Source organism: Cystoisospora suis, assembly GCF_002600585.1.
Source record: "Cystoisospora suis strain Wien I chromosome Unknown contig_3667, whole genome shotgun sequence".
In the NCBI taxonomy this organism is placed as follows: domain Eukaryota; phylum Apicomplexa; class Conoidasida; order Eucoccidiorida; family Sarcocystidae; genus Cystoisospora; species Cystoisospora suis.
In genome coordinates, this window is record NW_027156462.1 from 17,317 (window position 1) to 44,163 (window position 26,847).

General features: G+C 53.5%; 4 protein-coding genes across 4 annotated transcripts; 2 read left to right on the forward strand and 2 right to left on the reverse strand.

Annotated features, from left to right (window-relative positions):
* Positions 1 to 40: 40 nt before the first annotated feature.
* Positions 41 to 7,866, reverse strand: CSUI_007095 (uncharacterized protein). Its single transcript, XM_068067245.1, has 10 exons — positions 6,261 to 7,866; positions 5,753 to 5,895; positions 5,034 to 5,130; positions 4,307 to 4,400; positions 3,505 to 3,581; positions 2,983 to 3,122; positions 2,740 to 2,888; positions 1,632 to 1,919; positions 1,047 to 1,100; positions 41 to 628 (listed from the first exon to the last, which is right to left on the reverse strand). Exons 1-10 carry the CDS (start codon positions 6,690 to 6,692, stop codon positions 441 to 443), a joined length of 1,662 nt encoding a protein of 553 aa, XP_067920776.1. The 5' UTR covers positions 6,693 to 7,866; the 3' UTR covers positions 41 to 440.
* Positions 7,079 to 12,072, forward strand: CSUI_007096 (uncharacterized protein). The gene is made up of 2 exons (XM_068067246.1): positions 7,079 to 9,176; positions 9,899 to 12,072. The coding sequence occupies exons 1-2, from the start codon at positions 8,943 to 8,945 to the stop codon at positions 10,214 to 10,216; spliced, it is 552 nt and encodes a 183-aa protein (XP_067920777.1). The 5' UTR covers positions 7,079 to 8,942; the 3' UTR covers positions 10,217 to 12,072.
* A 2,983-nt stretch (positions 12,073 to 15,055) lies between these two features.
* Positions 15,056 to 25,511, reverse strand: CSUI_007097 (glutamic acid-rich protein). The gene is made up of 4 exons (XM_068067247.1): positions 24,866 to 25,511; positions 23,959 to 24,250; positions 23,156 to 23,250; positions 15,056 to 22,529 (listed from the first exon to the last, which is right to left on the reverse strand). The coding sequence occupies exons 2-4, from the start codon at positions 24,176 to 24,178 to the stop codon at positions 15,528 to 15,530; spliced, it is 7,317 nt and encodes a 2,438-aa protein (XP_067920778.1). The 5' UTR covers positions 24,179 to 24,250; positions 24,866 to 25,511; the 3' UTR covers positions 15,056 to 15,527.
* On the forward strand, positions 25,502 to 26,835 carry CSUI_007098 (uncharacterized protein; the record flags this gene model as incomplete). The annotated part of the gene is made up of 1 exon (XM_068067248.1): positions 25,502 to 26,835. A coding segment is annotated over one exon (207 nt), but the record flags the coding sequence as incomplete, so codon positions are not given.
* Positions 26,836 to 26,847: the final 12 nt, after the last annotated feature.

Sequence of the window (26,847 nt, forward strand, 5' to 3'; positions counted from 1 at the left end):
CATTCCGGCTCCGTTTGATGCTAGAAAAAAACGTCAGTCTTGTCGATCCATGAGGGGTGCGCGCACAATGCCCGCCCCAGTTGGCTCACGTATCCGAGTGAATGAGGGAAAAAAAAAACGCTGCTCCTGGCAGCTACGTCGCGGAGTAGTACAGCGACGCTCTCAACTCCTGCGTGCGCGGTGTGCTCCAGCAGTAGCATTTGCTGCTTGCGAGCCGTTTCTTGGGTGTGTCACCTAAGTCTGCGGGGGCCCGTGCGCACTCACATCGCGGAGGCGCTTATCGCTACTGTCCCCTCAACACCTCTCGCGAGAGAGAAACATTGTATCGCCGCGCTGCATGCAGTGCGTTTGCCGAGCACTACAGGCTCTACCTCCTGTCGCGGTCTTCAAATCTCGAACGCATTTTCTTTCCGCAGGCAGTTCGCTCTGGCAAGCGTTCTTCAGGGCTTTGCGAATCTTCCAGACTGTCCGCGTTTTACTTTCGAACTGGCAGGAGCCAGAGAGCGCTGCCGCTCTTTCAGCTCCTTCTCCTCTCTCCGGCGCAGCCTCCAAGCGCACCAGAGAACGAGGAAAATGAGTACACAGAGTATCAGACACCCGACCACAACGCCAACCTTCATGCCAGTTTCTGCGACACATTAAAAAGCACAAAGCGAAAACCCGTTATCCCCGCCCTGTGGCACTGACAAAACGTCCGAAACGCTATCTTTCTTGGGCTCTCGCGGCGTACGCAGCTGCAGAAGCTTGGTCGCAAAGCACACGGCTCCCGCATATTTTCCTGCCTGTCAGCCCGACCTAGCCATCGCGCTGCTCATAGCAGACAGATGTGTTCTACTTAGTTTCGGCAGGCTGCCTTTCCCGGGTACCACGACGTAAGTGGAAAAACCGTAAAGTGCTGGGCTATCTCGGTGAGACTGCTTGGTCGTTCCACCCCAGCACTGGAGTTGCTGCCACTTCACGTGCTGGTGGCCGCGCAGATCCGTATGGTGTCCGGGATTGGCAACCTGAACACGTAGCTGAGAAACCGTGGTGTTACGAAGACTCACTGTTTTTTCCCCTTTTTTCAGAAGTAGTCGACAAGGGGCTTTTTGATCCACCACCTGAGCAAAGCACACCTCACACATTCACCCCGAGAGTTACAATCAGAGCGCTGAGTTCCTACACCTGGGTCACCGGCCGCACATACCAGTCCTTTTGTCCTCACTCCTCTTCGCCATGCTTTCGGAGACCGAGAGCTAGGGAGCAGCCAAACTTCCCATCTCCTCATCTACAAAGAAGAGAGCGGCCCGGAGGAACTGCTGCACGCGCTGTTCTCTCAGAGTGGGTGGCCTTTCTGCATGCCTGATGTGCCAAACAGCACTGTCAGGCAGTCCTAGTTCCGGTCTGACAAGCGACGCGGCAGTGAATGTCGGAAACGGAACTGGCCATTCCCACAATAATCCTAGTCCGAAAGCCTACGACATGCGCAGGTCTTCGCCAAAGCGTTTCAGGTGCTCAAGAGATCGCATACTCTTTCGCCGCACGGTGACCCTGCGCGCCCTCTGCTGCCCACCGATCTAAAAGGTCTCTGTTTCCTGGTTAAGTGAATCCAGTTGCAGATGCTGGAGCAAACCCGGATTCGAGCTATTTACCCGCTTTTTCCGGACGCCCACGATCCGCCGGAGATGCAGCCTGCTCTGTGGGGTTGGACGGCGGTGGCGGGTACGGATACACCGGCCACGGCACGACAGTTTGGTTCGGATACGGGGTGGCAAAGATGGTGGGGGAAGGAGCAGGGGCATGTGCAGCCCACTGCTGCGAGTAATTGGGTGGAGAGAGGGAATACGACGCGAAGCTTTCGGGCGGAGCTGCGGTAGTGTTTGATCTCGGAAGCCCAGCTGTCGGCGTGACCGGGATGTCATCCTCCTTCACTTGCTCTCCTGACAATCAGATGGACAGCAAAGAATAGGGACCGCCAGGTTTGCGCCAATTCCAGTGTGCCCAGACAACGCAGTCAGGTGTAAGCAAGAACAAATCGAGCGACTCTTCGTCGGCAGAGGGGGACTGCACCCATTTTTCCAGGAGGACGAGTGCGCTAAAATTTCGTCCGGCCTGGAAGCCCTTGAGCCTTTACCGTTATCTGCCTGGTCAATCCAACCCGTACGTGGCGGGCGATGCAGCCTCCAGCATTCACTTCTTAGTGCCGGACCGAGGACGCTCGTCACTCTTGGCTGCTGGCCGGGTATTCCAGCAGACGCGTACGTTTGGAGCGTGCCCGGCAGATTCCGGTGAAAGTTAGGAACTGTTACGGCCCACCTCCTCGAATGCATAATCAGAGGTAATAGTCGGACACGTAAATATCTACAGCTGGACAGAGGATTACAATTTCTTACGCACTCGCACTGCATCACCAGATATCCGGTAGTTGTTACACGCATCCTGCCCTTACAAACCAGCTGGCCTCCACTGGCACTTTTGATACGGGCAAGTAGTTTCCTATCGTCACGCAGTTACGCGATCTAGGACTCTAGAAGAGCGCCACCCGCCTTCAGTTTGTTTGTGTATAACCGCCGGGCAGTTTACTGAGAGCGCAGTAAACGTCTACGCATGGCGAAGATACACACTTTTCACGATCAGTGCCACCGAGCCCGAAAGCACTAGCTAACTGCGTAGAACGCGCATCTCAAGGGACGACGCGAGACAGGTGGCGGTTTCTGAATGTCGATACTGAGTGAGTACTGACAGAAAATTGGCACTAACCTGTGAGGCGCTTCGTGACAAGAGGGACGCTACAGTCGACCTTCAGGTTGCCCAAGGCGGACTGAAGAGCCATCTTCTCTCCACATGCATTCTTAAGGAACAAGCGAAGTGCCCGGGAGTACAAACTCATACCTCGCTCCCTAGAGATCCTGACAGACACACATCTCAGTCACAGCATCTGGATCTGAACCTGCAAGTAAGAGAGAAGATATCCAGGCGGACTTCGGAAACACAGCAACTTACGCAAAGGAAAGTATTCGCGACGCCGCGTCTTCGTTGACAGAGACGACGTGGACTTCGTGTGGACTTAGTATGCGCCCTGTCGACTGGAGGATGCCCTGCAACGCACCTGCCACAGTGTGTTGCATCTCTTCATAAGTTGCCTAATAGACAAACAGAAAGACGACATATTCCAACCGCGTATTCATGGCAGTGCAGCCAGGTACCCCCCCTCCTATGCATCCTCCTCAGCAACTTGAAAGTGCAACACAGATTAGACAAAAAGCACAACTGTCCACATGGTGAGCTGGGGTCATCACCCGCGCGAGTCTCTCTGGTTAGGTATCACTAAAGCTGCAGGACTTTCAACCCGGTGGCGGGAAGCCGTCTGATCTGCTGCGTCTTAAGAATAGCACGAAAATTCCCACCCAGCTCGTTTGAGTAAAGATGCTGACGCTCTGTCACCACGAAGTGCGGAAGAGAGCAATGACATCCGGAGAGGGGGAGAGCTAGTGTGATAACACTCGCGCGCCCACGAGCTCTTACGTGTCGACGAAGACCATGGCTCTTCTGAACGCGCACCCACAAGAGGTGTTCTGGCTTGTCCAAGGACCGGGTGACCCCTGCAAGGAAAAAGAAGGCAGGCAGAGCAGGAGCTGACGATAGCATCTCAATGAGGAAAAAGAGAATTATTCTGTAACTTCTGCACTGCCAGTCTGCACAGTCTTGTCAGGAACAACCGGGCGCCGCCGCGCCATCCTGGGGCGACACGGCCGCAGTGTACGCCTGGAGCGGTAGTAGCAAACAACCTGGAGGACGAGGAGACTGATGTCCGACGCTCTCATGAGTATCAAGTTTGATACACGACCTAAGTGCACGATCACCTTACAATAGTTTAACCACTCGTTTCTATAAGGACTTAAATGAGCTACATCCTTAGCTCCAAGAAGTGAGCGTGTTCCAATGCACCCATCTCGTAGGAAGCCTTCGACTCGCAGAAGCCTGATTGCTATTAGAGGAAGACTTGGAGTACCGGCGATGACAGCAGAGTAATTACAAACAGGCGGACAAGAAAAGATGGTAACAGTAATACAGGAGTCCTCAGCGGAAAAGAAGACGTAGTCGAGGCATATGAAGTGTCCCTACTACGTAACTTATGTAAGACTGGGTAACACACCACTCTTCTATCTAGGCGTACATCGGGAACAAGGGGGAACAAGGATAGCGCTGTTGCTTGAGTAAGCCGCGTGACAGTCCTTTGCCACTGGAGGTGCCAGCGCAGCGGAAACACTGAACTCAACACATCCACCGTCACTTGACTGAAAGTAATACGTTTAACTCGGCTCACCCGGCCGCTGCCAAATGAAGCTTTTGCCTCTCGGGTCGGACATCTCGTTGACGACGGCTTCGGGCAAGTTCTCTGCCAGGGCCTGAACTCCGAGCTGAGCGCACGCGATTACAAGACAAGCACAGTCAACCAACACGAAACGCTGAGGGAAAGAAAGGTGCTACTCTGGCGCACATTGTTGCGAAGGAAAACCATAAGGCCCCACCATCCAGTAGGGCTGGTACCGAGCCAGAATCATGAAAGTCCGAAGCCACAGCTCAATGCAGGCAGTGTCATATGAAGACCGACACCCGTAACCGGCAGAGAAGCAATGGGAAGTTTACATACAGTCGAAGGGACGCCCTCCTAAATCCCTCATTAAAAAAGCGTCTGGCTCTTCCTGGTAGTTCAGTCGATTTTAGTATCACCATCGTGTCAAAGCACGGAAAGAAAACAGCCTCTCTCCAAGGTATAGAAGGACCGAAGCACACTGAGGGGTACCACACCTCTTACATGGAGAGCCACCACATGACACGGACTTCAAAAAGCACTTTGCCAGCGTCCCTTCACTTGAACGCAAACTAGAGAACGTTTCCGGAAAAAGAGAATATTCGGATAAACACTAGCCGAATGACGCATCTTCTGGCTCTTCTCTCGAATGCTGGTTCTGCGTGGAAATCTTTGCAACCTATGTACGTAGACCCTTGCCAGCGGGGCAGAAGGTCACTGTATGAAGTCGGCGAGTTACCGATCTGCCGCCGAACAATAGAGCTAAGACGCCCTCGTTTTCTTCCAGGAAGTCCTGAAACTGTCCTCGTTGGTCATGTAAGGGCTTTCCTGCTACGCTGTGAACACACGCATACACCAGGGTAGTCCGATCTCAAGGATGGATGGATGTCCTTCACCTGTATATATCTATATACACATACGAGTAGATGGCTTCGCGTATCTATGAGGAGAGAACCCGACCGGTTTCCAGAGCTCTGACGTTAAGTAAAATACATTTAGATGCTGTCACGGAAACAAGTGCATGCACACACTTAGAACCTGCGCGCGTCACACAGTTTGGCAGATACTAGGGTGTAGCAGATTTTCGGGGCTAGCCCCCATACATGGAGTGCTTTATGTAAGACGCCAAGATCTTCGCCCCTAGGTTCCGAGAAGAGACTTCACGAATTCAGACAATGCCCCTGAGGCCTCCAGCCCAAAGTTTGTTCGTTGCTTTTCCCGTTTCCCTGGAGAGACTACTCATCAGTACTACTCTCAAGAAGGAAACTTGGAAAGAGGCCAGCCAGTGTATTCATCCCAGCAATCTGGATGCAACACAACAGGGAACTACCCGGCTCGTACGCGTGTATCCTTTCGGTGAACGTCAATACGGCTGTTGACCAAACTAGTTCCCTGCGGGACACCTGCTTTCGAGCCGCTTCAGCCGACCATTGCGTGCCTGTCTGTTTCTTTATTTACTCGAAAGTCAAGAGGGTCGCGTGGTCCGGTCGGAAGTCATCTTGACGGAGTTGGAGGACACTGATTTTTGTGGCCGGAACGTCGAAGATGTCGCCCAGCGTCTCCCGCACATCGTTGAGTAGATAGTCCGTATAGTGAAAGTGCTGTACGGACACGCGCCATACAGAGAAGACAGAAACTGAACGAAAAGCTGGGCTCACACTCACTCCCAGGCCTGACAGTGTGCGCCCGATCATGTGCTCCGAACGCCGAAGCTGTACATCATGTGTTACAGAGCCCGAGTTCAGGAAGAGCGATTGAAGGTTTGACGAGGATGAACAGTACCAGGATTCGGGCCCCTTCGTCAGGGACACCCCGGTACATGACTGGTCCATCGCGCGAGGTGACTGACCCCCCACGGCGAAAAGCTCTTGTCGGTCGGCCGGGGAAAGCCCGAGAGTGCACAAGTTCCGAGACCACTTCGGCGCCCTGTTTTGGCTGCCAAGTAGGACACAGGGTGAACGCTCACCATGACGGCCTCCTTCAAGGACAGGTTCGTGAATCTCAGCGCGAGACTCTTCTGGGTGGGATACGATGACGCCTCAGCGCCGTGAATGCAGGGCATGCCACCAGGTGACCGCCGTCGTCGGCTCAAAATCGCATCATCGAAGAGGTGAAGAAGAGAAACAACCACAGCAAGACGCAGGAAACTCAGCATCCTCCGGCCGCCGCGGCCGCCCCCACGGGACCGCACGGCCCCACGAGGGAAGTGAAACCCTTTGCAGGCTGTAGAAGAAGAGGTCCCCTCTGAGTATGAAGAACAAACTCCGCCCGAGTAGGCTGGCCGGTCAGACTGGCACGCAGAAGGTCTAGCCGAAAACTGGGAAGTCTTGCTCGGAGAAAAGCCCGCCGAAGTGGCGAGCTTGCAGGACGAAAGAGAGATCAGACGTGGAAGCGCCATGATGTCAGTAAGAAGTGCCAAGTGGGATGCGGCGGGTAAACCGGGGGATGCCCGTGCGAGTAGTGAACAGGCAGAGAGGCTCCGCTCCCCTCTCCAACCTACTCGCTCGGAACTTGTGCGTCCCTCGGTGCCTCCTCACGACTGGCGCTCACGACGCTGCCTCTTGATGGACGAACGAACACCTTTTCAGGTTTCCAGTGAACATTCAGCGGAACCCTCGACTGCGAATGATGGGGAGCCTAGAAGCACCCCCGGCCAAGCACATTCATCTCAGTGCTGCCCATGACCACAACGCCGGAACTCCGGCCCGGCTTGGAAGAAGTCCCAGATTCGTGTAAGCCGAAACTAACACTGGGCTCTTTTCTCTCTGCGTTGTGATATCCTGCCAGAGGTCAAGAACGCGAAAACTCAATCAACGATTCTCCACACAGTAATGACGCCGGCCCATGAAGAGGGGAAGCAGAATCCGTTCCATCGCCCCATATCTTTGGACCAAAACCTTTTTCTCGGCTCTTCTGCCCCTCGAAGAAGAAGGAGATGTCGATCTCAAGAGTACAGCCCCGTGGTCTGGCCAGGACGGCGCCTCGACTTTCCGACCGGCCCTGGCGGCGGCGGACGGGCGAGTCAATTGCCTGCAGTCTGGGAGAAGGAGCATGTCTCGCCGGAGGAGGTAAGGCCTCCTCAGAACGGACGTTTCTTCAAACTGGACGAGGGCCAGATAGCAGATTCAATGGTGGGCAGCCAGGGCAAATAGTTCTTAGCTGACTGCTAGAGGGCGTCGGACCACGCCAGCTGCCCCGGGGTCCCGCCGCGCCACAGTCGCGTCCCCAGGCGGGTTAGAATACAGTCATCGCTGCAGGGGCCCACTCGGGCAAGTGGTTTTGACTGGTCCATATGGCCGCTCCAATCGCATGTAGGCTGATAGCACATGGAAGTTTCCCGGGGAAGGATTCATGCCGGCACAGTTGCATTTTGTTTTGTTTGTCTTTCGAAGGGTTTCTTAACGAACATGGCGGAGGTGGGCTCTTTCCGGTTACGTGTTCCACTGTCCCACCCTGTACATTAGGAACTGTGTAGGTCTTGCTTCAATTCCCAGGTCCGTCGGACGGAGAATACTATCAGCCCATCGGGACAGAGCGGAATGAGTTCGGTCGTGGGTCCTCGAAACTTTTTCTCTGCCGAGTTCCTCTTTGCAGGCGACAAGGATTTTCCGTCCAGGCCGGACCGACGCTGGTGTCCGCGTTCGGCTGCCACCACCTCCTTTTCCTCTTGCATTCATGTCTCTCCGGGGTCCACGCTTTCTTCGTGGTGTCAGCTGCCCTGCCGGGCTTCCGGCCCTCCCGTTTCGGTCGTGCTCAGCGAGCCGGCTTCCGTTAGTCGGCAGTCCCTTTTCCCGCTTTGTCGCATCAAACCACGCGCCCCACTTTTCACGCCGCAGCTCCTCTTCACTGGATTACGGTTGGGGATCAGCGAGGAGATGAAGTGGCCCCGGTAGTCTCCCCGCTATCGTTTGCTATTCGAATCTTGCCGTCTGGTCCTGAAGAAATAGGTCTTCTCTCTGCCTCTAGCCACACGGTCATCTTCCTCTGCAGTTGCCCCGCGGTTCCGTCGCAAGGCCCGCGTCATTCTGTAGGGAGATTGTCACAGTATACAACCACCGAAGGTCTCACGTCGCGTATTAAGCGATTTCTGCTTTTTGTGGTGTCGTTCCCAAGTGTGAGGCTGTGCTTCGTACAATCGGGTGAAGTACTTGGACAGCTGTCAACGGGTCTCGACCTCCGAGATCCGAGGAAAGGGTGTCTGGAGCAGCAGCAGCGGATTCTCTCTGCTGCGTCCTATCCGCCGGGAACCTCCGGGCACAGATGTCTTGAAAAAGAGTATGTCAAGTCAGGTGACGGGGTTGTTCGAAATCGGGAAAAAGGAAGAGACCCTATTAGTGTCTGCGGTAACTGGAGGAAGGGACGCCTTTACTGAGAAGATATCAGTGAAGGCCGATGACTTCCAGGTTCGGGCAGTCCTCTCCTAGCGCCAGGGTGCTTCCCAAATTTGATAGCCGTCGGCTCCGCGCAGTGTAAGAGATCCATTTCGTCTGCTAGCTTTCGCTGCGACCCACTTTTTCCCCCTCATCTCTATCTCCATGCCCGTCTGCCCTTCTCTCTCTCTCTGAGGAGCATGTAACATCCTAGATCCCCATCCAGCAACTACTTCTTCCTTCATTTTCATAGTCTGCCGGTGGTTCGGATCTCACCGATGGGCTGTGTCTCGTCTTCTGCCGCGTCCAGGGACGCTTCATTATGGGCTAGCAAGTCTAGAGAAACTCTTCGCTGTGTTACTCCTGTGACATCGGTCGAAAGTCCGTCATCTCCGTTTGGTTCTTCGTCTCCTACGCAGAATCACAAAGAGGACGAGGGGTCAGGCGTGCAAGACAGGGCGCTCCTCAGACAGTTTCGCAGTCTGGAGGGCGCCGAGGCGATTCAGAATGCCGTAAGACTGTTTTCTCTCTTGTGCTGACCGGGTAGATGGCGCAGCATAAATTAGTCGGGCGTAAACTAGTTCGTATGTAAATACCGCTGAATGGAGGTGCTGTGTGTGCACTTTTCCATTGGTAGCGCCCCTCCCGTACAGGTACTTCACGGCATCGGCCAGTGAGTACAGACATTATCATAGCTGCTTCTGGGGATTGCATTCAATCTCCAGTCCACACCCGCATTTGCCGAGCTCATGTTTTGTTGGGAAAAAAGAGACCAGGTGAGTCAGGTGCAAGAGTTTAGTTCTCTACGGCTGTTTGTGTACTTGTCGCTGATATATGGTAGGAAGGGCTCTCCCCTCGGCACGTTACCGCGCGTAATTACACTGAATTTTTCGGAGGACTAGCCGGCTTTTTGTGAACGATGCACTCATATGTCGCCTCGAGTATCCGTTAGGTGACGTAGTCCCTCAATGGTGCGTACACAAACGAGCATACAATGTGTAGTCACGCGGAGCGGGGCTGCGTAAGAGACTAGTTTTTTCGGAGTGCGCAGGCGCCAGCCACGCCATGACGCCCTTATCTCACGGAGTTTTCTTCTCCTCTGAATGTACTGCAAGAAAAAAGTTGCTACGTGCGTCGGCAGAAAGCGTGTACCGAACAGCTCGAAACGCATGGCATCGGCTGCCGGACTTTTTCGGTCAAGTGTACTACTGTGTGTCCTGGTTACGTCGCTCAGGCAGAGAAAAAGGGATGTCTTTCACGAAGAGCGCACCCCACTAAAGACTCTGATGATCACTTTCCAGGCAACCGGCCTTCTGCCGCACGACGGATACAATCTGTTGAGTGGTCACTAAGGTTTGCGCCTGGTGTCAAGTCACCAGACCAGGATGAAGACGATATAGCACGCAGGGCTGCTATGGGTTTTGCTCGGAAGCGAAGTAATTCTGTGATGCAGTGGACGGTTGCTGCAGAGGACGACGAGGCTGAATTGAACGACAGAAAGGAGGAGCACGGCGGCACCGGGTCCCAGCAAGACGAGAAGCCACGTGAGTGACCAAGAGAGTCACGGGCTGAGTTGGACTGGGTCGTCTCACAGTGTCTCCAACGTCATTCGGTTATGCAGTGTTGTGGGTGTGCTGCGGCGAGAAGTGGGTATTCCCCCTCTACGCGGACATATCCGTAAGTCTTGTTGTAAGGCGACAGAGAATACAGGAGTCGGGAGCAGCGGCCACTGGTCCTGGATCTGTCGTGCCGTGCGGACTGGGAAGCTGAAGTGCCCAAGAGTCGTTCAGTTACAAGATGATCGCGGGTCAGGGTCGGACGAGCGAATCTGTTCCTGCCTTGTGAAGTGCGAGCTTCTGGGACAGGCCGAAATCGCGGGAGACGTTTAAGGGCGGAGCTCGCTTTACTGGTGGATACGAGAAAGGCACTCGCAGGAATGGAGCTTCGTGTCTAGCGCTGTACCTGAAAGTGACTACCTTGGTGATATCAAGGCTCTCCTCGGAGAACAACTCTTTGATTGCAGCCACGCCGCGTATTAAAATTGTTACGTTCTTGATGGCGAGAAATAACTGTACACCTCGGGTGTCTGCTTGCACATGCTCACCTTCGGTTATACATCTGTTATACCGATGTTGATGCTCCCATGAGAGCATGTGGATAAGAGCCCACAATTTGTCTGTTGTGAATCATAGGTGAGGAACTCGCAATTTGTGTAACGGGGGAACGCGCGGTCCATTCGCTGGTTGGGTGACACTGGGGCGATGGAAGTGCGCTCAACGGACATCGCGGCCTGGCCAGTTTGCTGGCTGATTTTCTCCGGGGGGCTTTTCCGAGTCGGGACAGGTTGCGGAGAACCAAGGAGGACTTTTTCTTTACGCACCACGCCCCCGAAGAACTTATGCCCTACATCTCCGGTGCCACTCAAGCTTTGAGTGTAGTAGTCGCGAGCTATGAGCAGTAGTCATCCCACAGCGTCAAGTTCTGTTTTCTGTCAAAGAGCTTTGCGCCGAGAAGGGCGAGCAGGCTAGTTGTGAGACTGGACTTTGTCAAGAGCGCTTTTGGGGAAGACGAAGGAACCTTACGTGTGTTTGGGTGTCCTTACCCGTACTCGTCTGATGTGACAGCGTGATGCAGAACGAAAACCCTTAATAGTTTCCGGCATTGGCCTCCCGTCTGCAGTCTTCGTTCACCTCGTCCCCGAGACAGAGGGTCACCCTGGGGCGTGGAGGGGGAGACGTGCGAAAAGCGGTAAGGACAAACCAGCACAATATATCACCGCAGTAGTCACCTCTGTACGGGGGGACTGACTTCAAATCGCATCGAAGCAACGGACGGAATGGACCAAGAAGGTGACGATCCCATGACACACGCGCAGAAGATCCGCAGACAGCTGATGATTAGAGCTAACATTCTTGACTTCTACGGAGAGACTCTTAATGATTTTTCAGCTGTGTGTAGTTTTTACCGGCGTACCTTGAGTATGTGCATGAGAAACACAGCCTACATACACCGCTAACAGTACTCCTATGCCAGCAGTGAGGAATGGTCACGGTGGGACCAGGACGTAAAAAAACAAGACAACTCCTGTAAAGAGACTAAGAGGACTGGCCAATTCTCTTCTCTGAGAGATAGATTGGCGTGACCTTCCCGTAGACGAAGAAGACAGCTCAGAGCGGTCCCCCTGACAACGGACGGCCTGATGCCCGATCTCCGGTTGCCCGGTGCACCACACTGTGTTAAGTGCCGGCATGAATTCAATCTTCATGGCTGCGTCTGTTTTGCTGGCCCACAATGAGCGCTTGTGCTTGCTGTAGTGCTTACTTGTGCCTGCTGTATCACAGCCAACTGGCGGGAGTCCGAGGGCTGTCACCGCCGCATGTTTTTTCACACGCTGGCACTTCGATGCAGACCTCGAAGCAAGTGAACCGGAAGCTGAACACGTGGAAGCATTCCGACTGCTAGCTTTCCCCTTCTGCCTTATTTTTCATTCCACTTGAATGTTCTTCTCCCCACTCGGGCGTCTCCACTGTCCGTTATCTTGGTGATCTTTCGTACACCCTTTTGTCCCGTCAATGTCCTGTCATGCGCTGCTACGCGCGCCTGGGGGTTCCAGTCCGGACTGTACAGAAACGCAAAAAAACGCCGTCTACAGAGTGCCGGTGACAGAACTAGTACACAGCAAGACGCTCGGGGGGGGTCCCGTAACAGGTGCCGTCATAGTGGTGGCGTAGTCGTGGTGTAAGAAAGGGGGGGAGGTCACGTTCTCACTCGAGGCAGGATTATGGAAGTCGGGCAGCTGTGTGTCGAAATAACAGAAATGTAGAAAACCACTATAACGAACCACAGAGCTTCTAAGGATAATAGCGGACTAGAATTGGAGAACTGAACAGAACTCTACGAAGCCCCACCGAAACAAGTACGCGGCGCCAACAGATCAGCCGCTCACCGGAGAAGCCTCCAGCAAGTCGCTCTAATTGCGGATCTTGCCGGTCTTCATTCATGCACAGACGCTTCGATGATAGTCTCCTTATGCTCAAAAATCGCGCCGGCTACGCAACGACGGGGGACGGTACTGCTCTCAGGCCAGTGGGGGGGGCTGCCGCGACTGTCGCCGGCCGGCCTACTGGGTCCTGTCAGCCTGACGGTGATATACGGACAGTGTTCACCCCACTCAACGCCGAACACGAAGTAAAACGCAAACACGTGGGGGGAAGGAAGGGTAAAACCCCGGTGGGCGATGGCTCCTTCCTAAATCTTGGGCGCTGCCGGAAAGCCGTTTTTTCTGGTCGTTGGGAAGGAACTGCACATGTTGTTCCCCTCGAGGGTAGCTACAGCTTCGCTACAAGGTACTTCGCCAAGAGCCGCGGAGATTCTCTGATTATGAAATTTTCGTTCACCGGTGAGCGTTGCTCAGTGCTGTCGTGCCAGGCGCGCATCTCAGACACCCTCCCGAACTGACGCAATCTTTCTCTTCTGAATCCTTCTTGTCTCCTATACTTTTGATCCCGCCCCCTGTCTTTGTCATCCTATTCAAACGATCTACACCACTCCCGCCGACAGTTCCACCCTGATTCCTTCTATGAAAGACGTCCGCAGGCTTCGCGATATTCAGGCCATGACTCAAATTCCCTCCATACTTCTCTTACAAAAATTTCTTTCACCGGTGAGCGTTCCCCAGTGCTGTAGTGCCAGGCGAGCATCTGTGAGACACCCTTTGAACTGACACAACTGCGTGTCCCGCCAGTTTCGACGCCCCCTCGAACTTGAGGCTGCTTTCAACACTATCTCCTTCGAGTCCATGTAAGGGCGTTCTCTGCCGAGTGCCAGCTGCTTAGGTGCCGGGCAAGGCTGCAGCGGCTTCTCTGAGACAAGGCGTTGTATTGTTAATCAACCACCCCAAGATTTGAGAAACTGTGTGCGTTCATTTTGTGGCACTTTTGTTTTCTCTGGAATGGAAAAGTCTTTCAGATAGCCGCATACGGCGTGAAGACGCTTTCTCAGACACAAGGGATACGTAGCTAGTGCTACCCGTTGTGATGGAAATCCTGTGAGTTCTCTGTCAGTCAGCAATGTTAACTAGACGCAGCCAGCGTACGCCAGGCCTGCGGATAATACCATCATTAGCTCATACGCCGTTTCACCCACGACGTATACTTCAGTCGAGCCCTTCTGCGCACGGGTACACTAGCGCGTGGGAAATATAGTCCGTAAGAGACTGAGCTGTATTTTCCCGCGCCTTTTAAAGGGAAGGGCTCTCACCCAAACTTCGGGAACAAGTTAGGTCCTTCGAATGGACGCGCTATATGTTGTTCTATCCCATTCGCGACGGAAGAACAAATGGGGCCAGAGGTAGCAGGCTCGAGACCGGGGTGGCCAGTCTGGGAGAAATGAAGCGACGTCTGCAATAGCTTTGCCGAAAGGGTCTGCCCTGTGGCACCACTTGGTCTTCTCTTTAAACAAGCACAGCAGCAGGCTCACACGTAAACAGCAAACTGTAAGACCGAACCAGTAGAAAACTGTGGGACGGGTAACGGATTACGAAGGGACTGGCGCCCCGAGGCGTCAAGCTGAAGAAGACTGCCGACATCTTGCTCCGGAGCAGCTCTTCCAGCTAAGGACAGGAGCAGTGAGCCATGTTACCGGCAAGAGATAAACACTCCGGAGAACCCAGTTCCTTCACATCCTCTGATAAAGCGCCAGGGGACAGACCGTCCCGACACACCTCGTGCTCTCTTGTTACGGCAGACATGAGCTCGCTGGCACAAGGACAACCGTTGTGTCCAGAGAACCCCTAGCGCCGTCAAATTAGGTTGAGGAGGCGGGTTGTCTGAGGTGTTCCAAATCAGAGTAGTAACGGTCGCCCTCGGGTATTGCCCCCTTGCCCAGTCACACTCTGGCCCAACAAAAGACACTTCTCCGAATGCAATTGGTCAGGCTCTACCGAGGCCACTGCGGCGATGGCATTGCTTTCTCGGACAGCTCTGATATGTTTCTGCCCTGCTGTTACTCGGGAGAGAAAGTGCTTTTTTCTCGCACGATCGAATGTGATTGCCAGAGTGCTGTGTATGACTGCCCTGGCCACAAACGTCAGCTTACACGTAGAGTCTATGCTTTACAAGCGCGTAAGGCAGTGTGGTAACTTCGGGGCAGGTTCAGCACCGGCTGTCAGGGATGACAGAAGACACTGGCAAGGCCCAGCGAACGTGTGATCATCCGCCAGCTAACTGGCTGAACCCCCGCAGAACTTCCCTCACTCCAAGAGAATGATGCCCGAGGTCTCAGGGTGCTGAGAAGAGCTAAGACCATTTCACTACCGTATTGGAAAAAACCGTGGGAGTCTATTGTATCCTGGGAAAGCCCAAGGCATATCAGCAAGTGTGTGACGAGTAAACGTCTATCGTGCCCGGAAAAGTAGGGCTGCGGGAAACCCTGACGCTGGGTGAAGTGATAACACGTTCAGGTGCGCACCATGAGCACCTTTCGAACCTTTTGAGTGCCACGTAGAGAAAAAACCGCAGCTTGACCTGACACGTGTAAACAAGGCGCACTCATGGAGATGTGCCGGGATACGTCTTCGTTAGCACTACGTTCACATACATGCAGTCCCCTGTATAGGGACTAAGACGAGGGAGAATAGAAATTTCACCGTGATTCGTGCCACCTGGCGCCCTTATCGAAATAGAGGTATTCCACAAGAACATGTACACGGGCGTATGCCACACGGCATGTACACTGACTTCGTGGGGTCCCTGCGTGACGTTTGAAAAAGAAATTCTCAGCTGTATCTTCGTGAAGAGACATATTGAGACGACAAGGAAACCCGGACGCGTAGTTGGAGCCTCTATCAGCAAAGAAAGCACAGTTCAACGCGGAGTGGGCGAGGGAAAACGCGGAACCGCATCGTCCTGAATTAATTCTTCTTGATGGACTCTGTCGGTATAAAGCTGCTTCTTTCCTGGAACGCTTTCTTCTTTGTCGGCTACCCCGCTTTCCACAAGCCGAAAACCAGGTACAGAGGTCTCGTTTCTCCCCCCACCGGGGTGTTGTCCACGTCCATAATCCCCGGTTGTCCCCACGCGTCCTTGGGACACTTCAGAATCAGATGACACGTGCACCACCTCACGTCTGGTTTCCCGTTCCTCCCGCCCCGGCAGGACCTTTGTATTACTGTCGCTGCTAGGGGAAACGGCAGCGAACGGCCTTCCTCCACTGGACAGACTTTGTGACTCACTAGCCCTTTCTACGGGCATGACAAGAGCTCTGTCACGCCAGGGTGGAAAACCTCGTCTCAAGGTCGCACGACTGACGTCACTGTGAACATCAGACACAGCAGGATCATTCATTCGCGAGCTTGCCTGGGTCAGCGAAAGAGATGAAGAAGGAGTGCCTCCCCGGAAAGAGGCAGGAGACGAAACCAACAGAGAAGTAGGAAACTCCACCATCCGCCTGCCTGCTTCTGTGGCATCTTGAGCTAGGGGGGTCTCACTCTGTGTTTCAATCACCCCCGTAACACGATACAGAGGCGAGACTCTATACTGATTCTGTGAAGACGATGACGGCGTGACTGACGGCGAGAGTGGACTGTTTTTCGTTTGTTGTTCACTGTCCCTGGGACGTTGCTGACCGAAGATTGCCTGCTGGTGGCTTTGTACTGCTGGACTGTACGGAAGCATTTGCGGGCACAAGGCAGCGAAGGGATTCATGCTGACGGCTGCAACAGCACTCCGCCCCCCCACAGGTGCTGGAATTGTATCCCGGTCTGTTTGTAGAGCCGTCGCACGCGGAGGAGAAGTAGGCACCTCTGGCACAGCCGCAGTAACGGCGTGCCCTTCTGTTCCGTACACTCGCCCTGCTCTAGTCAGATCACGATTCGAGAATGCATATGAAAGGTCTGGTGTGTACCCATCCCGATTGACAGCAGTGAGAGTGAATGGCACAAACTTTCTTACGGCTTCCTGCCTGGTCATCTGACAGGCTGGTGCCGCAGAAGGAGGGGAGGACAAAGATACGAGAGAAGACGTAGAAGACGGAGAAGCTGAAGAAAAGGGAGAAAAAGTGGAGGCCACGTAAGCAGATGGGCCAGTAGGCCGTGATTGTTGAGAGTGGCACGGGTGTAACGACGGAGTCGAAGCAGAAAGATGGACAGAAGGAGCTGATGCACACGGAAGTGAAGACACAGGTGGACACTGTAGAGCCGGAGACATAGATGAAGCGGAGACTCTAGGCGAAGAAGCAGCGCAGTGGTACGCAGAAGAAGGGTCTGTCGGAGAAAAAGAAATGTGGCTGGGAGAGGACAGTGGGGCCGGGGAGACGGCAGAAGCCGGCAACAAGCAAGAGGGCTTCTGTTGCGAAGAGTTGAACGGAGAGACAGAATACGAGGACGACGGTGGTGTGGCCTGTCCAGCAAAAAAAGGGTGCGCAGGCGGAACAGCTCCTCGCCACCCGCTGCGACAGGACGAAAAATAAGCGAACGGGTTCTTTTCTTCGCTGTAACACTCCTGCCCAGTCAATCTATTTCCCCATCTCTCTCCTGTCACTCCGTGAAGACCAGCGATGTGTTGCTGTACATCCTGCTGTGTCTGAATGCCTGTCCTGCTGTGTACGCCATTCACCCCATCCTGAGCACACCCGGCCAAGGGGACGACGCAGTACTCGCCACCAGACTGTTCGCCACCGCGGGCAGCTCCACCCGTCCCACCCTCGTGTATTCCAGTGACCTTACGCACGACTCGCTTTTGAATGACAGGTTGTTGGAATACCAGCGCACTGTTCCTCACTGTCGTTGCTTTACCTGCTTCTTCATGAGAAGATGTTACCTGAGAACCATCCTTATGTACAAGCGACAAAGGCTGGTTCCCAACAGAAGCCGGAGTGTCGCCAAGAAAGAGACGGACAGATTGATCTGGTGGGCGAGAGCTTGGGTCCAGACTGCGACGCTCCTCATTACTCCCTGTCACACCCGGAATAGCAAGCTCGGACGCACATTCACGTCCCAGCTTCTGGCTCACGCCTCTGGGAGTACCAAATTTATTCACTAGTTCCAAAGGAGAACCCTGAGCTCGTGCAGGTGATTGAGAAATGGCGGAAGCGACAGCGGAGTGGCGGGAGCCGTCGCTGACAGAACGGCCCCACAATTCCAAAGATACATGATGGTCATGTTCTTCGGTTTGGCCTGAGGGGCAGAAAGCTTCACCGTCGGAAAACGAAGGTGGTATAGCAATACTTGAGACATCTCCACCTTGTGAATGACGTTGCATCCGAGCTTTAGCATCATCAGGCTGACCTTTACAGGCATCCCCTCTCTCACTTGAATCACTAATGAATCTACAATACTCTCCCTCTGCTGATGAAGGAAACACGACGAAATCATGTGCCGGCTCGACTGACACAGTTCCCATCCGCCCAGACACCTTCTCCGGGTTCGGACTTGTTCGTGAGAGGCTCGAAGGTGCCGCAAACCCTTCACGAGAAGAAGGGTCTTTCCTCTGTCCCCCTTCGGTACGGAAGAAGGAAACGTTACCAAACGGACGAGCCCAATCATTCCCTCCGGACTCCGATTTCTCTACAGATTTCTTTTCGGGTTTGGAAAGACTGTTACCATCTTCCCCTACCTCCGTGTCCAGTGTATCTCCTTGTTCCGGCCAAAAGGGAACTGCGGAGTTATTACTCTTTTTCTCTGACTTCACCCTATCTCTCTTACTCGCACCCTCTTGTTGTCCCCCTTCAACGTCTCGTGCCCCTTGTGGTGTCTCCCTCTGGGCCCCCGGAACGAAGGAATTCAGCGGGCAATGGCTACCGTCGGTTTGTGAGAGCCCCTTCTCCCGTAAAGAACTTGCGTGAGAAGCTGTATCTCGAGAACGCAAGCCCCAAACATCCTCGGGAGCAGGCAGAAGCACCGCAGTCGATGGTGAGCTTCCTGAACCGTGCTCATCTTCATTCTTCCCACGGGTAGAACCCTGTGCGTGGGTTCCTTCAGATGCCTTCGAAACCCTAGAAAAGTGACTAGATCCAGAAAACCACTTTTTGTCCTGTACAGGTACTCCAGTGACCTCACTTTTGTTGTCAGGCTCAGTCCTGCTGCCGCGTCTCCCAGTCGTGGCAGGTTTATGCTGACGTGCGTCTGAAGGGGCCACTTGTGCTGGCGCTGGCGACGGAGAAGAACGAGAGGAAGCTGAGGAAGAAGAGGAAGAACACGCAGACCCGAAGGACACACCTGCTAACCGTTCTTTCATTGTTCCTATCATACTTTTTGAGGGTTTCTTCTCTTCAGGAAAGCGGCACTCGTCTGAGCGACCGTGGGATCTGATCTTCGTTACCAATGAGAAAGACCTTCTCTTAACTTTTTTCTCTCTCGTTTTCGAAGACGACGATGTTCCCGTTTCTGCATTTATAGGGACCTGAAGGAGATGCGAATCGAGTGACACCTCTTCACGCTCGTCTCTGTCTTTTTGTCTTCGGTCCTTCCTATCGACAGGCTCAACGGAAAGAGGCCCATCATCCGCACTAGAGTGGTCCGACGTAAGCCTAGCGAAGCCCATGGTTGAATCTGGACAACTAGCCTCCTGCGGGTTGCACCACTGGCGTGAGGTGGAATGCGGAGACGAAAATAACGCAGAAGAAAAAACAGAAGACGAGGAGGCAGCAGAACAAGATCTAGGAAAGGAGTCCTTAAAATCAGCATGAGGACGGCGAAGCTCTTCGACACCCGAAGGGGGAGGAGGAAGACAAGCCGCAGGGGAAGCGGGAGAAGGTGTGATAGCAGGACCTGATGAGGCGAAACTCGAAATGTTTATGTCTTTTTCATCCCTCCTAAAAGCAGAAGGCCCCTGCTCGTGGGGTGCTTCGAGAGCTGGCGTGTTGAGGGTTGTAGATGACGGCCCCACTCCTGAGTTGGAAGACGGGTGCGGCGAAGAGCCCTCTGCAGTCCAGAACGGAAACACCTGTCGATACTGTAAAGAACCTCGAAACTTTTCCTTCTTATCAGACATGTCCGCTGCCGCAGCTGAAGACGATGGTACGGGGGAGAGAAAAGAGGGCGTAGGGTCCGATGATTGAGATTCATTCTCCGTTGAAGTGACCAAAGGTATATGAGAAGGGAGGTGAGTTGGAGAATCGCCACGTCCTCCCTTTCCAGAAGAAAGAATCGGCAAGTCTTCGCTGTCTCTACCGAGCTCCGGACCAGCTTGCCGAGACTGGGTTCGTGACCAGGGAAAATCCGGAAGAGTTTCAAGAGATGGTTCTGAAGACGAGGGAAATGAAGGAATTCTGAATTCTTCACCAAAAGAGCGCTCTCTCTCCTCTTTGGCACCTGCAGGTCTAGGCCCAGGTTTCTTTATTCTTCCTGTGCTGTTTCTAGAAAGATCATCTCCCCCAAGTGCTGAGCTTCTGTTCTCATGTCTTGCCTGTTGGTCTCCTCTTTGTTCTGTCTTATCAGCCTCTCTTTCAAATATGGCCGTGGCAAGCTTGCTTGTTTCTTCCTGCTTCCCCTCTATCTCAGGAGTCTCGGGTATGTGATGTCGCTTATTTGGTTCCTTCGTTTCGTCTCCGCCACGAGAAATTTGACGATCGAGCCCCAGTGTCTTCGAGGCTAAGTTTGTCGGTCCAGACGGAGATGACGAGGGACGCGATGGTGCAGATTGTGGGCCAGACGAAACAGTAGAAGAAACTTTCTCACTACCCGGAAGCAACGGTGGAAAAGGGTGGAACTCATCCCGAGACGTCGTCCCTTTACTGTGAGCCTTTCCTTGGTCTGAGGTCACCCCTGACCATGCAGAACCTGCTACACCTGCTTCCGTCTCTGACCCCACACCTCGTCCGACTGAGTTTGTCTCCTCTCCTTGGGGATGCGATCTACTTTGTTCAGTTTGTTTACTCGAAGGAGTTTGCGGCGACCTCGTTCTTTCCAGTTCTTCAAAGGCTTCCTTTAAAGCGGCGGCAGCTTCATCGGAAATTCCACGTGGTTCCCTTACCTCAGCGTGCCTACTGTCATCGCCGCTTCTTCGTTCCTCTTCTGCTCTTCCCCGGCACTGTTCGCGTTCTCTTTCTCCTTGTCTTCCTTCTTGTCCCCTCTTTGTGATATCCTCCCCTCTTCGCGCAGCCGATGTCACAGCTAGATCCCCAGGCATGTGATTTTCTTGCCGGACTGGGTGGTGATCTGTTTTTAGCGGCCACACCTCCTCCTCCATTACAAAACTGTCTACCGGAGTCGTGCCGCTTCTCTCCTCTTCTCTACGACCCGATCTTCTAACGCTTCTGTCTCCTAACGAAAGGGAACGGAGAGTTTTCTCTTCGGAAACGTCTTCGTTCCTTCTCCCTTCCTCGGGACTAGTGGGATACAATTGTTCCATCCCAGTTACTGACGGAGACACAGGCGGTGAAACCTGCTGCGACGTAGCAGGGGGACTTCGCTTCGTTTCTTGCGATTCCTGCTTCTCCGTAGGTATTGCTGACTTCCTCTTCCCTCCCGTAGTGAACTTGCGCATTTCTGCTGCCGTGTCAGTCACAGTCGACGAAACTTCACTCATATTTTCGAGAGTACTTTGCTTTCTGTCATGAGATGATTCAGCGCTAGGACTTGTGCTGTCAAACTCTTTCCGTTCTTCAGATCGCTCGAAGCTCCCACCGGCTTTTTCACGGGCTTGCGGTTCACCACTTCCCCTGGCATTCACTCTCTCATCAGCTCGCCCTCCTTCCTGTCGCTCTTGCTCAGTCTCTTTCTTTTCTCTTGCATTCCCTCGCACTTTCTCTATCTCCTTGTGCGCGGCAGGGACTCCTGCGTCGTCGTCTTCTCGCTTCAGCGACCCCGACAGAAGTAGAAGGACAGGATCGGATTTTCTCTCGGGCACAGGCTTGTGTAGAACGCCCTTCTCTCTTTGATCAGTTTGATCTCCTGCCCCGGGGCGTAGACACTCTGCGCGTCTCTCTCCCACAATCTCGTGACGAGGTGCCGCCTCTCCATCTTCTGCCATGAAGAAAGAAAAAGTTGTCGGCACTTCCTCTACTTTCCTTGTCTCTCCGCAGGGAGACGAAGACGCGGCGGCTTCTCCTGATCCTGGCCCCCCCTCGCGTGTCCTCACCACCGGCAAACCACCTGCCAGTACCGTCGGCATGGGTCGGCACTCCCCTGTGAAGTCATAAGAACCCATGCGGGTGTGTAGAGTCTTCGACAATCCACTTTGTGCGAGGACAGTAGCAGGTTTTGCTTCCTTCCGACGGAACTCTGCTCGTTCCGTTTCTTTGCTTGTTGAGACACAGGGGGGACTCGGGATATCAAGAGTGAGAAGATCGATGAAGCTATCAGAGGAAGGAGAGAAAGAGGAGACTGCTGAACCTGAGCAAGGGGATCCACTGAAACTTGCCGACTGTTCTTCACAAGACGATGAATGGTCTGGAGACAGACGACTCTGCTCTTTCGTTTCTTTCGAACTGCCTGGTTCCACCGTCTCTGACACAGGGGCACCGCTGACTTTCCTCCTCGCCTGGTGCTTCGCAGCAAGAATAGAATTGCCTTCAGTCGTCGATGAACGCGCAGTTGACGACATGAAGGTGGAGTCCGGACTTCCTTTTTCTTCTTGGCTAGCCTTATCACATCTCGTCTCTTCCTCTTTTATATTGACTCCTCCATCTCTTGGCCTAGCCCCGTTGACACGGCCGGCAACCTTCAGTGGCAAATCTGAACTGACTGTTGCTTGGGGAGCGCCTGTGTGCTCCGACGGCTTCTTTTCGAGAAGGCGAAAAGACACGAGCAGCTCACCGGCAATTCTCGTTTTGTGTTCAAGGCCTACCCAGCCGTGAAAAGCATGTGCACGGCTAGCGCACAATGAAGATATCGAGTAGTACGTGTCACACACACGCTTGTCTTCTCGCTGAAAAAGAGCACAGAATAAAGCAAGGATCATGGTGGCAAGTAGGTGAAAAACAAACCCAAGAGGATACCGAGACCCTGGATAGAGCGGGGACAGAGCCCTCTGACACTGTAAGACCCCACCAGTCACGCCGTAGTGACAGTCAGCAGAGTTCTTCTCATGACTGCAGTCTCCGCTGCTGCAGGCACAACACCTGTGGTTGTATAACATCTCGCTAGGCAACTGATATGGGAGAGGACTGACAAGAGAATCAAAGACTGATTTTCACCAATCAGAGAAGTACAAAAGGAAAACGATGGGCCGACTGCAGCCCTTGCACGTAGAAAGAACACCTGCTGAGCTACAGGAAAGAAAAGCACAAAAGGAAAAGAAAGACTGGGCAGAACCGAGTAAGGACACACGAGAGACATCCACCCTCCTGACTTGACGTACTTCCTTTTTAGAAACAAACAACAGCCCGGCCCCTCCCCCTCACCCGGACCAGAACAACAGTGAAGAAGCTGTCCTGAGGAAAACTGATAGACTACCGGAGTCCCACTAAAGAAGTGAAAACCAGGCATTTCTTTTGCAGCCACAAAGCACAACGGATAAGGAAAGAGCTGCCAATGTTGAGAGACCAACCTTACCCAGGAGCGCTTATGCCAAATAGATAGTCGAATACTTCCATTTCTATGCGCGTTCGTGAAAATGGCTGAGAAGTTGAAGTCAGCTCTATGAGACCCTGAATCCATAAAAGCATGAGAAAGACGAGTAGAGATAAAGTGCGGGATAAACGCTAGCATACCGGGACAAACCAGACCACTGAAAACTTTGACATATGAAACTTGAGCAGCTCTATGCTACGTGAAGTACCCATAATCAGATGCAAGCGGCTCAGAAAGACGCTAGGGTCGGTATCCATGATTCTCTTTCCCTTGTCCCTCCTTCTACCACAAGTTGTCCTTGTCCCAGCCTTCAATTCGGGGAACTGGACAGTTACTGAGCAGAAATGACTGCCAGCGAGACACGAAAGAGTAAGAACGCTGCCACCTCAGAGACGAACCACCGCCCTACTCACGGAGCCAAGAAGGACACGGGACACCGCCGAAGTGACAGCGGCTCGGAGTGCACGCAAGCGAACCTCCCCTCCTCCCGTAGGAGTGAACCTTCACGTCTTCGTTTTTCTTCTTGGCATAAAAACTTCACCCAGGCATCTTCTTTCTGTTTAGAGGTTGTTTTCTAAGGCATGGCAGTGTACCGATAGAAGCTGTGGCTCACGAAAAAGACGGACTGAATAATTTTCAGGCCACAGCAAGAATCGGGTCCGTATCATCTGCTGAATGAGTCAGCTCCAAACTACTAGGACAAGCGAACTGCCGAGTTGATTTTGCCTGAGTGTCATCCCTTCATTGTGTTGCATTGAAAAGCCCTTCGAGGAGTTTGCTCCTACCTTCCACCCAACCTGTGACACGGCGTTGGCTCCCGACTTCTACTTCCAGTGCGTGCATGCCCGAGTGTTTCAAGTTCTCCACCCGCAGGACACTGACTAGTATGCACAGGGACGAAGTAGAAGCGGGCAAACCATTGGCCAACAGAGATCCCGTCTGTCTCCGTCCCCCTTTCACGACACCGCCTTCGGAGTTTGGCCGCTGCCGCTGAGGTTGATCCATGGTGACGCCCCAGTGCGGATCGGGGAATGGTGAACCAAGCGAAAAACTGCTGGGAACCCTAGTTTGGTAGGCCTGTGTCCAACCGAAAAAAAGAACGAGCAGTGTGAGAAAATCACGTACACGTGCCTAGGGCACTCGGAGACTACGACGACTGGTCGGCGGAACAACTCGTCTACTCGAAACACCGGCACTTAACGAAGTTGGGTTGTCTGGTACAACAAGGTGAGATCCTCTGTCGGCGAGACCTAGTCGGAAGAAGATATAATCTGACAACGAAGTACAGAACGCGACTCTCCTCGGGAGATACAGGTGTCAGACTTGCTCTATTCTGGAAAGGGACGGTCGGCTTCCTCCTGGCGATCGCGAAGAGTTCACTCGAGACAGGAAAGATCGATAGCCCGCTAGAAGCTTCTTCCTGGCGCAGACATGTCTCTTCGATGTGAAAAGCTATCATTGTCTGTCCTGTATTACGAGATTTCGACCTACTCCGCGCCAAGCAGAGGGAATGCGACAGCAAGAGAACGGCTGGAGAAGACGGCGGCAAGATCGAGACACAACGTCCAAACAGCAGGAAGGACTCTGCAACAGACAGATGTCCGATGCTGTGCGGAAACATAGACAACCTCCGCACGTCCTTCCCGGCGTGTAGAAGTGAGCATGGACAAAAAAGAACAATAAATCACTTACTTCCCACGCAGACCAGGCCTAAAGCTCCAGAGTCCCGGAGTACGCTTGGTCGATAAAGCCTGTTTAAGGTGAAGAGTTCGGTGCCCATCTCCCGAGAATGTCTCCATACCGGAGTCCCCGATGCAAATCACCCCCGCGTACTGTGACCTCCATGACGGCCGTCCTCCGAATGGGCCGAAAGTCTACGCCTATCCTCCCGTCCCTTCTACATATTGACTCTCCGTCGCTTGTGTCATTTCTCAACGTGGGCAAAAAAAGGTTTCTTTGCGTTTCGATACGGGAGCACCCGCGCCACCAGCACATGCCACTCTGCAAGAGTCAGCCCCTGAAAAAAGTAATCACTGGAGACAAGCAGTCGTCCGAAGAAAAGAGGTTCTGAAAACACGGAGCTCGGGTTTGTTGCACTTGGAGATAGCTCGTTCCCTCACAGAGGTCTTGTTTTTTTTGGCAGCAGCTCGAGCGCGTATTGTCCGAGCGTTGAGGAACGTTTGTGAAAAGGCACACGAGACAGATCCGCCAACGCTGAACACGGTCCTCACAAACTTGGCTCCTTTGAACCCAGAACTGCACGAAGGGCGACTTTCGGCAAGCCCCACGGAAGAGGCAGCCCTGAGGAAACTCCCGGATGCGGGGTATCTGAAAGCAAACACTTTGTATTTGTATGTCAGCGGTAGTGGGAGATTGAAGCGCAGATGTGTGTGGCTAGTCACAGCCGTGCAACACCAGTGCTTTGCTGAGAGGTTCGAAATAGAGGCTGGTACATCTGCTTCTAATCCGCACCAATGTGCCGGTACATGGCAGCGACTTCTTCAATACGGCTATCTTTATATCTCTGGAAGGTAGCGATGACGCGGGGATCCCTGACCGGCCAGTCTTCACCATCAGTGGGACAACGTCGCTTTCTCGGACCTGTCAGCGTCCTGCCGTGATACCAGCCGCTCTTAGCAAATGCAACAACCCCTTCTTTCCTGTCCCCTAACAGTGTAACAGCTTGTACCAATAATGCTCGCTTCTCATTTTTACTCCCGCTGTCGCTCAACGAAGCCGGCAGATAACGTGTCCGTAGTGCGCTGCGAGGACGAAAGTGCGTTCCCCCACATGGGAGTTTTTCGCGGAGCCTATTGTCTAGAGTAAAAATCCTGGCGGACTGTCCTATGGATTGGGGTGGACTTCGCTGGAGCTGTGAGAGGAGAAGCAAATAGTCTAGCATCAACAGAACTTGATCTGGAGCGCAGCTTCTGACGGCTCAGAAACTTGACAGCTCTGGCGCCTTCTCGCCTTCGAGGACCTGACCGGCGTAGTTTTCCGCACCGAGAAGATTCCCTCTCTTTTTTTCGCGGAGGCCGCTTTCAGGATCTTCCGCGTTCTGGCCACTCGTCTAGTACTTGTGTTCTCACTTGCAAAAGTAATTAATCGTGGAGGACTTCTGACAGCGGGTGTCTGAGAGGAAACGCCGTTGTCTGGTAACCTCGGTAGCAATTCTAAATGGCGCGCTTTCGTGGTGCAGTTAGATATCAAACGCGACTGTCTGGACGAGCTGAGTGCGAATGCGAGTACTCGGCAGCAAGCTTGCCGCTGTCGAAGAGCCCTTTCCGGACTCTTAACCGTTCTCAGGCTGAGCCTATGCTGGGAAGATCTCAACTAGATTCCACCACGGGACTGCACGTCCACTCCGATAGTTACTCCTAGAGCCCAGCAGGCGCTGGGGGGTACCACTGGCGTAGAAATCAGGCTCCGAAGTGCCGAAGAGGCTCGTCAGCAAAAAAAACGAGCTTTCAGGGAGAAGCTGGTGAAGGCGGAGGAAACTGGAGCTGCTTTTCCCCAGGAATCACGGAGAGCAAAGAGTGGGCACTCTACGAGAGAGAAAGGAAAACTGACGTTTTCTGGTGTGATTATATGACGGGTGCCGGAGACGATAGGGGGATACAAAGGAAGGTCTGGATACCCGCTGGAGCCTGAATGTAACGCCCTCGCTGCGACTC

What these genes read in the sequence shown, in the direction of transcription:
- CSUI_007097 (XM_068067247.1), bottom strand. Translation starts at nt 24,178, where the DNA reads ATGGATCAACCTCAGCGGCAGCGGCCAAACTCCGAAGGCGGTGTCGTG. An exon ending in TGTCACAGGTTGGGTGGAAG is followed by an intron (nt 23,251 to 23,958) that starts GTAGGAGCAAAC and finishes TTATGGATTCAG; the next exon opens with GGTCTCATAGAGCTGACTTC. An exon ending in TTTGGCATAAGCGCTCCTGG is followed by an intron (nt 22,530 to 23,155) that starts GTAAGGTTGGTC and finishes GCTCTTTTTCAG; the next exon opens with CGAGAAGACAAGCGTGTGTG.
- CSUI_007095 (XM_068067245.1), bottom strand. Translation starts at nt 6,692, where the DNA reads ATGGCGCTTCCACGTCTGATCTCTCTTTCGTCCTGCAAGCTCGCCACT. An exon ending in CTTCATTTGGCAGCGGCCGG is followed by an intron (nt 3,582 to 4,306) that starts GTGAGCCGAGTT and finishes TTTTCCTTGCAG; the next exon opens with GGGTCACCCGGTCCTTGGAC. An exon ending in TGGGCGTCCGGAAAAAGCGG is followed by an intron (nt 1,101 to 1,631) that starts GTAAATAGCTCG and finishes TGCTTTGCTCAG; the next exon opens with GTGGTGGATCAAAAAGCCCC.
- CSUI_007096 (XM_068067246.1), top strand. Translation starts at nt 8,943, where the DNA reads ATGGGCTGTGTCTCGTCTTCTGCCGCGTCCAGGGACGCTTCATTATGG. An exon ending in CCGAGGCGATTCAGAATGCC is followed by an intron (nt 9,177 to 9,898) that starts GTAAGACTGTTT and finishes TACGTCGCTCAG; the next exon opens with GCAGAGAAAAAGGGATGTCT.